Source organism: Lactuca serriola, chromosome 3 (assembly GCF_051521515.1).
Source record: "Lactuca serriola cultivar US96UC23 chromosome 3, Lser_US96UC23_V15, whole genome shotgun sequence".
In the NCBI taxonomy this organism is placed as follows: Eukaryota; Viridiplantae; Streptophyta; class Magnoliopsida; order Asterales; family Asteraceae; genus Lactuca; species Lactuca serriola.
The window spans coordinates 75976736-75986442 of NC_136410.1; the positions used below are offsets into that span (position 1 = coordinate 75976736).

A 9707-nucleotide genomic window follows, 5' to 3' on the forward strand; every position below is an offset into this window, starting at 1 on the left:
AGTCAAAAACACTAAGCTTTGGAGGTCGGATAACATTAGCAAAAGCAGTATTGGGGAACCTACCCACTTACTATTTATCTCTGTTTGCTGCACCAATGGGAGTAATTCACAAACTGGAGAAAATCCAAAGACACTTTATTTGGGGAGGGACAGAAAACAAGTCAAGTATACATTGGGTATCCTGGGAAAAAATCATAGCCTCAAAACAGGTGGGAGGTATGGGTTTGGGCTCTTTAATAACCCTGAATTTGGCCCTATTGTCGAAGTGGCTATGGAAACTCAAGGTGGATTCGGCACATCTATGGGCCCGCATAGTCACGACCATACATAAACTTAAGAATAATCTTAATTATTGCTTTGCAAAGGCGTCGTCAAATGGTGTTTGGTCGAACATTGCTAAATCATTCAAGGCAATGGAGAAATATGTTTGACGGCACGAGAAGTAATGAAGATGGTGGACTCAAATGACAGATGGATATCTGATTTTGAAGAAGATACTAATTTATTTGTAGCATTATTAAGAACAAGTCTTGATAGGGCATCCCACCCGACACCCGATGGTGAATTCACATGGTCTAACGTGGTCCCAAAAAAGGTCTCGTGTTTCGTATGGAGGGCAAAACAAAACCGAATCTCATCAATGGTGGCTCTAAACAAAAGAGGGGTTCTAGTTAACGCCACTACTTGTGATGGGTGCCAAATAAATGATGAAACAACGAATCACTTGCTTATCGAGTGCCCGTTGGCGAAAGAAGTGTGGTCGACGGTGGAACAATGGTGTGGTGTATCGAATTCCATCCTCGATTGCACAACAGTCCACGAGGTGCTGGCGAAGGACATAAGATGGGGAAAATGCCCAAAGGAAAAGGAAGTTACAGAAGTTATCAAATATGGGACAATTTGGTGTCTCTAGAAGGCAAGAAACGAAAGAATTTTCAGAAAACTTAGAAGTCAACCGGCGAAGATAGTGGATAATATTAAGTCGGTATTATTCACTTGGATAAAACATGGAATTAAAAAAGGTGTCTTGGATTGGAATTTATGGTGTAACAATCCGCTAAAATGCGGATGAGAGTCATTTGGTGATATCTTGTTAAAATTAATTATTCCTCTCCTTGTACTATTTTGCTTCACTAGCGACTTGCTAGTGCAACCTTTATAATATATTTGTCGGTTCTAAAAAAACAAAAAAAAAATGATTGACAATTTGTTTTTTAATAAATTCTAACCGAAAACGGTATGTTTCATGAATTTGCATCATCGGTGAAGTAGTCATGTATGAAACGATCTTGGATAGCTTCACAATCTGTTTGTAAAGCAACTTTTCTCTTTCTCGGACATGAACTTTCTGCCACAACATTTCTTGACATTTGTTTGTTTCATTGTGTTTGCGACAAACATCGATGCGTTCAATGTCCATCACCCAACCACCCAATGACAAAGATAAAGAGAACACCCGGTGGATTCCAGGGGTGGCGGGACAAACATCGATGCGTTTAAAAGTGGGGGGTGGGGGTGGGGGTGGGGATGGACTTGGTGTATTTCTGCCGCGGAATACAGAGAACACCCGGTGGACTCCAGGGGTGGCGGGACGGTGTTTGCAAATCACAACATTTGCTACAAAAAGATAGTTACAAATTACATGATGAGGACAATCTTTTTGTAGATTTGCAATTGACCACCCAAACTTGTGTTTTATATTAAAAGCAACCCGTGAAAAACAAAGGAATAAAAAAGAGCATGTGGAATCACATGGGCCATTAAAAACAAAAGGACTAAATCTATGAGTATCACATGGGTGGCCGCGTGACACGGGTCATACACATGACCTTCATAAAAACAACTCTTCCACAACGTACAACCCACACAAGCATGTCTGCTAATCCACTTCTCCTCACCTCAACATATGAAGGATGTTTTAACAAATGTTGATGGGTTGTTCGCTTGTTTGATAACCTCTAGGCTCTAAATGTAACTTTCATATATCAATTTTGAATAGGTATGTATTTAACGTGTTTGCTATAGCCTTTAAGCAATGGGAAGTGATTCGTACACAATAGTTTTTTGTAATACACAACAATTTATTCATTATATAGTTGTACAATACAACATTTTAAAGCATCAATTGTTGTGTATTAAGCAATTTATATATTGTTAAAAAAATATTACCTTCTCTAAATCATTCAGAATTAAATGATCGATTCCGTTTTATCGAACATGCAATGCACAAAGTTTTCGAATGTTATAAAAAATCTAGTGACGAGAACTTTTAATAAAATTTTATAAGAAAATTAATTGTTGGGATGTATATGAAAATTATATGATTGATTATCTAATTTTAATTTAGATTCTGGTTGCAAGAAAATACGCCCAATACCAATTTGTTAGTTTGCCACCCTTTAGATTTAGTTTATCGGTTGAATCTTTACCCTGTGTTGTCATGTACCTTAAACATTGGTTTTGTTTGACGGTGAAGGACCCACTAGGTGTTTAGCTAGCCGAATTGTTTAAAGAAGATGTTCCCAGATCCCATGCCCCATGGTTTTGTTGGACATGAAATGAATGTTTGCACAAACATCCTGCCGATGGTTGATAGATAAATCTTGGAATGTAGCACATGATATTTCTTGTTTACACATGGGTAGTCTATTAAACCTACATTATCTCCATACATGCATTTCCTTTTAAGGCTTTTTTTAAGAATTTTTTCAGTTATATATATATATATATATATATATATATATATATATATATATATATATATATATATATATATATATATATATATATATATATTAGGTGTAAGACCCATATATTACATGAGTTAATTAAAAAATTAAATATAAATGTTTAAAATCTAAATATTTAAGAACTTTGGATTTATAAGAAAATAAGAAAATAATGAATTATTAAAATTGATTTTTTTATCTTTTAAATTTAAATAAATAAACAAAATAAATTAATGAGCTTTAATTTGAGAATTTTGAAATAAGAAGGTAAGTCCATTAATGAAATTGATATTCATTTATTACTATATTTATTGTAATTACTACATTAAAATATTAAATGAATTTATTAAAATAAAAAAAAACTCATAAAATGACATGTGGAAAAGAAATTAATTCAAAATAACCACAAAATGACATTTGACAAATTGAATGAAAGTGTGACATGGGGCAAAAAAAAACCTTTATTTATTAGAGTGTGTGTGTGTGTGTATATATATATATATATATATATATATATATATATATATATTCAAATCAGAACTCTTAAAGGTTAGGAACCATTTAGAAACTTCTAAAATTAAGAGCATTTTTGTCGGTAACAAAACTTGAACCCAATTTTATAACCATTCCATCGTATTTAAATATATTTCTTTCTCTCAAAATGGTCCAAGAACAAAACCCCTTCCTCGCGATCGTCTCCTTCTGTCACCCGTAATGAACACTACAAACGATGATGGCGGTGTCATCACTGCCAACGACAACCCCACCACCACCACAGTCATTAATGGTCCCACTATTGCTGCCACATCCACCCCTTGTTTCCTCTCTCTTTGATATTTTCTCCAGTGGAAGAGTTTAAAGATAAAAGTTCTAGAAGCAAGGTGCTTATGAAATGCTTAAATCAAAAATAAGGTTTGTTTTAAGTTGTGAATACTATGAAATTAAGTATATTTCAAGTTGTGAATATTGTGAATACCAAAAGTGGTTCTTGATCCACCTCCATCGGAACATTAGAATGACGACGTTTATTAGGACGCCGATTTACTGGACCTCCATCATCAAAACACCTTCATCCTCCTCCTATTACCACCGTTGAAGCTTCACCATCAAAACACCTCTACACCCACCTAAAATTTCAATGTCGCCCTTATTCCTATGTATGGAGAAGACATTGCCTAGAAATCAGAGAAGAAGGTAGTTTGAGGCATCCTGTCTTCATTTTTTTATGTTTGATTTTGGATCTGGAATGGTTTGAGTCTGTTCTAGTTACATCTCCAATTGGGGTTTTTTGTGTGGGTATTTCTGGTGAAGAAATAGGCAGTAGGTGTAGCCATATTGTCTTCATCTTACTTTTGACATCGGGTAAAGAAAGGGGACTGTAACATCCCAAGTTCAGGAGTGCAAGTTCAGGGTTCAAAGTGTAAATGTGAAAGTGTAAATTTCGGAGGATGAGCCCTATTTAAAGGACATTATACCCTCTCCCCAGCCTCTTTACCCTCTCTTGAAGTCCAGAAAACCCTAAGGCGCGTTTGTGAGTGATTTAAGAGCTTTTGAACCTTAGAGAAGAGATTTTGGAAAGCTAAGAGGCTTGGAGTAAGGGGCTTTGCAAGGATTTGGATTTATCTTCTGTTGGAGCTTTCCTTTGAGGTATTATTTCGTTGCTTGGGCTATTATTCATCATTTTGGAGTTTTTGGAAAAGATAGCATGTGGTGTTTTGAGTTTGGAGGTTAGATCGGAGGTTGTTACCTCAGATCTGGAATGGAGAAGGTCTAGAGTGCATTAAAGTCTCTGTTCTTGAGTGATTGGTGAGGCCATCTTGTCCCAAACCCTAACCCTAGAGTGTCTTATGCTTAGATCTCTTTGGATTCACGTAAAGTTTGCCACTTTACGTGATGGATGGGTTGTAGAAGGGTAGATATGTGGTTTGGATCATTTGCATGGCCTGGAAAGCTTCTGTATGGATTAAGATCTAGAGGTACTCGGCGAGTCACAAAAGTGTACTCGGCGAGTTGCTTGAAGATGGGCAGGAACTCGGCGAGTTGGAAGAACAACTCGGCGAGTTGGTTGAAGATAGCCTTGGACTCGGCGAGTCTATTCTTGGACTCGGCGAGTCTGGTCGTAAGGTCCTAACCTTCTTCTGGTTGATCCGTGAATCGGTGAGTCAAGGGAGAACTCGATGAGTTGAGTGCGTGGGGACTCAGAGTTGTGGGCCTCGGCGAGTCTCGGGGTGACTCGGCGAGTTGAGTCGCGGATTGGGGAAGTTCTGAGCATGGGGACTCGACGAGTCATCGGGTTGACTCGGCGAGTAGAGTCAGTTAGGAGATTGACTTTGACCAAGGGTTGACCGGTTGACTTCCAGGGGCATTTTGGTAATTGTTGGCTTTTGTTTTGAGTTCAATGTTGGTGTCGGCTAGTGGTGGAGATCGTGTCAGTGGTCGGAGCATCTTGGTCTTATCTTTTCAGTCGGCAGTTGCGAGGTGAGTTATCCTCACTATATCGACAGGGTTTACGGCACCAAGGCCGGCCCTTTATCGGATTGTGATCCGGGTATCGTTGTTATGTTATTTGCTTTGTTATGTTGCATCCTGGTAGTTAGGATGGTTTATGCTAGTGACTGGTTAGGTCGGTATCCTGGTTAGGATGATGTTATGCTATGTGATCTACTAGATCGGTTTGATTGGATGTGAATTGTTATATGATTGAATGTTTATGTGCACATGGTTATTGGACTGGGGTTGGGTTGAGGCGGGTCCTGCTTTGTGCTGTAGGCCAACGTACCCAGGGTGAACCGGTTATCCCGAAGGCCCAACGAGCGGTCCGGATAGGCTGTAGGCCCCAAGAGGGCGGACCAGATGTGCCGAGGCTTGGAGAGTGGACCAGGGCGACTAAAGGCCCAATGCGGGCGGACCAGTCATACTGTAGACTCAGAGAGTGGGCCAGGTAGATTGAAGGCCCGGTGCGGGCGGACCATTCACACTGTAGACTCGATGTATATGGTTAGACTCGGAGGGTGGACCAGGTGGACTGAAGGCCGGTGCGGCGGACCAGTCACACAGTAGACCCGAAGTGCATGGTTGTTCTGTTTTCTATTATGATATGGCATGTTGTGCGTGTATGGTATATGTGGTTGGTATTTTGGGGGTATCTCACTAAGCTTTCGGGGCTTACAGTTGTGGTTTAATGTTTTTCAGGTTCTTCAGGAGACCGTGGCAAGGCAAAGGCGTGATCGTACCGCTCCTCATGATTATGTTTTATGATGTGGTTCTGGGAAGACTCTGATAATAATTGTATTGAAAACCTTTTTGTAATAAGTTAATGAAACTGGGTTGTTTTTGAAAAGTTTAAATTGGTTGAAATTTTTAGAGCGTTACAGGGACATAGTCAACAAAGCCCATTGGAAGATCTGCTCACCGTGTTGATATATATGGGCCATACGTTCTGATAGGGGATCTGATTTGGTTCACGATTTATGGTTTTGAGGTTTTAATTTTGGTTTGATTTTCAAAAGGCTTAGGGGTTGTTTGATTGTCTTCTGACCTAGTCCAGTCAAAAGTTTTTGTTGACCAGGCTGAGTCTGTGTGTTTGATGCCATCAATATAGTTTGTAACTCGGTCTACAGCCCTCTGAAATCCTCTTACTCGGTCTAAGGAAAAAAAGCGTCAGACTGTGTCATATTCATCATCTACCCCTTTTTCACTTCGGTGCTAGATCGATATCACTTCCCACCTTTCGTATATTCTAGATGCTCCCTCCCACCTCTGCCAAGGGCCTTCACACTGGCTCATCATAAGTCCACCCAACACCACCTCCGACCCTCTTTCATTAGTACTAATTCAAAATTAAATACGCTAGATCAAAGGTCTTTAAAAATTGTGCCTTGTACCTCCTCACCTCCGTCGACTTCCTCCAAACACAACTTCGTCGTCTTCCTCCGGCCAAACCTCCATTGGTCCATCGGGTGCATATTTCTCAATTTGCTCTTCCTTTTTTTTCTTCCCATTTTGCTATTTGTGGTTTGTTGTTTTGATTTTGGTTTCTGATGATCCAACAAAGCAAAAAGGGTACCAATCTGGATGTCATGATTGTTTGGGAGGTTTGCTCATGATTCCCTTCGATGACTCTTCCTTGATTGTATGGTTCTGATTGTTTTTTTTTTATAATTTTGGATCAAGAACAAACACGGTGTTCTATGGTGTTTTTGATGGGCATGGGCTTTTCACAGATCGTTATATCAATAAGAATCTTGAGAAATTACAATCCTTGAAAGACATGTTTTTGAAGACGTTTAAAGTCAAGGATAAAGAACTTAGGGTGTATAATAATATCTATCTCTTCTGTAGTGGGACAACTTTAGTAGCTTTAATTACACATGTATGGTATGAAAAAGTTTATAGTTTTGTCTTTGAGGATTTGAAATTGATAGTGAATGATTTTTTTGTTTGTTGTTTTAGGGTCATGATCTTGTAATCGGAAATGTTGGAGACTTAAGAGTGATATTGTGTATAAGAGATAATAAAAGTAATTCTCTTGTTGTAGTTTCAGTTGACTATGGATTTAATACCAAATCTTCTTGGTTCCTTTCACTTTTCACTGTTTTTTATTTAGAATCACATGCATTTGATTGATAAGAGCTTAAATCAAAATGATTGATTGATTGTTTCAACTGAAGCATAACGAATTCATAGATGCAAAGGTTTTTGAGACAGTTTTAGAGATGAGTGTGGAAAAGTTTTTGAGAGAATGACCATTTTCATTTATGTTTTACCTGAGACCTTAACCCAATGAATTATTATAAAAAATGTTGTTTGAGGATGATATAGTAATTTTTCATAGTCAATCAAATGCAAAATATAACAACAAGCTTCGGTTAAAAGTTAACTCACTTAAAACTTCTAATCCAGTCAACTTCTAACCCAATCAGCTCTAACCTAGTTAGCAACTATCAAAACGACCCATTAATTGATTTTTAGGTTGAACAGGGATTTCGATGGTGTTGCAGGTTTTAGTTGTTGTGTAACATTTTGTTTAAAATAAAATAAAATAAATAAATAACTTTAAATAAATAAAATGAATAAATAATAGCCCTAAATCAGTAATAATTGATCAGTGTTAGCAGGGGAGTTAAAAGTCATAATTTCAGGAATTTGGTGTCTAAATTTTATCAACTGGACTTAAAATGTAAAGAATTTCGCGACCAAGGGTTGTTTGGTACTAGTTTGGACTTGTACCCTAATGTGTTTAGTACTAGAAAACAACCTTAGAACACCAAGAGTAAGGTGTTCATGGCCCAAGAAGTTCCAGGGCCGTGAACTCCAAGCAATATGGCCAAAAGGTACTTCAAACTCTTCTAAAGCCTTGTACACTAGCCTAGTTTAGTTCCTAGTTAAATTAGGGACTTGAAAACACCAAAAACACCCTTCCAAGGGAGATTACGACTGTAATCTCCAAGGGATTTGGTCCCAGGGCCGTAGACTCCTAAAAGGAGTTATATAATGCCCTAAACTCTTCCATAGACCAAGCCATTAAATAGGAATGCTTATTAGGGCCTTATAGAGCATCAAACATCAAATGGTCAAATAAGTATGAGCTTACGGCCATAAACTCATGAGTTTACGACCGTAACTCATTTGGTAGTGCCATAGGGCCGTGAACTCCCTTATGGAGTTTTCCTTGAACCCTACACATAATAGCTTTTCCATACAACACTTAGATGCAATCCTAGAGGCTAATAACACTTGATAAAGGTGTTTAGCATTTCCTAGGGTGTCTTGACTTGTTTATTAGTTGTTTATAGACTAATTTGATACATATATGTGATATTATATGTTAACTAGGGTCATAGTGTGTGTTCAAGACTTCACTTGACACCTAGCCGTCCTACCTCTTCAGTTCATCCGTACCACTCACAACAGGTGAGTTCATACCCCTTAATCAATGTTTTAAATGTTTTCAAATGTTTTATGGGGGGGATACAAGTAGAATCATGCTAGTTATTATATCAATCACATATGATTAATAAGCAACATTCAAATGATTTACTACACATTAGCCGTTTTACCAAACAGTTGTTATTCAAGGGATTTTCATATATGTTTTATATGTCTAAAACTCCTCATTAAATTGTTCATTATACACTGTATGTTTCATTTCAAACTCATTTATAATTGTGTTTCAAACAAATGTTTCTTTATACTTAAACTGTTTTATCAAACACATGATTTCAACCCGTTTTATGGATTGACATCAAGTCGATATTTTCTTAGATAGAAATCATGTTCAAAAGGTTTTACAAAACTTATTTAATGCTTTTATATTGTAAATTGCATGCCTATATATGTATAGTTATATAAGAAATGTTGAAAGGACTTAGGAAGGCTATTCACCCTATTTCCTTTTCGCGCTTGAGATGTGGTCTGGTGGGATATCGGGTATCCGTCCGAAGGTCGTTTAAATATTAGTTATATATCATGTGTACATATATAGTCATAAAGGTTCTTCCAGTTCAGTTCAATACCCTTGGGTAGCAAGGGTACACTCCCATGTTCGTACGTACCAGTTAAATTACTAGTAAGCTACCATATGGGTAGTATAGGAAGATACTAGAACTATTACTAGAACGCGATATCATACAATGAGTCAGTTCATTCATGAGTCAATACTTGGTAGATAGAGAGCACATACATTACAGCTAGTACACACAGTGCATTACTATACATGCTAGACAGAGAGAGAACACACATTACAGCTAGCCCACGTAGAACATTACAGTACATTACTATACCTATTACATAGATATGTTTACATGATTACGCTTACATGAGTACGGTTACATATATACGTTTACATGAGTGCGTTTACATATACGATAATAGGACAGACATCACTAGGTGCTATAGCATAGAACAAGTTCAGGATCTAACTATACCGATGAATCACAACGCATTGTGATAGTTATATCGGGTATACATGATCATAGT

General features: G+C 37.7%; 1 protein-coding gene across 1 annotated transcript; it reads left to right on the top strand.

Annotated features, from left to right (window-relative positions):
- Nucleotides 1–445: 445 nt before the first annotated feature.
- On the top strand, nt 446–913 carry LOC145095403 (uncharacterized). The gene has a single exon (XM_079033293.1). The coding sequence runs from the start codon at nt 446–448 to the stop codon at nt 911–913; it is 468 nt and encodes a 155-aa protein (XP_078889419.1).
- The last annotated feature ends 8794 nt before the right edge of the window (nt 914–9707 follow it).

Bases quoted from the DNA above. Each gene is read 5' to 3' on its own strand.
- LOC145095403 (XM_079033293.1), top strand. From the start codon at position 446: ATGAAGATGGTGGACTCAAATGACAGATGGATATCTGATTTTGAAGAA.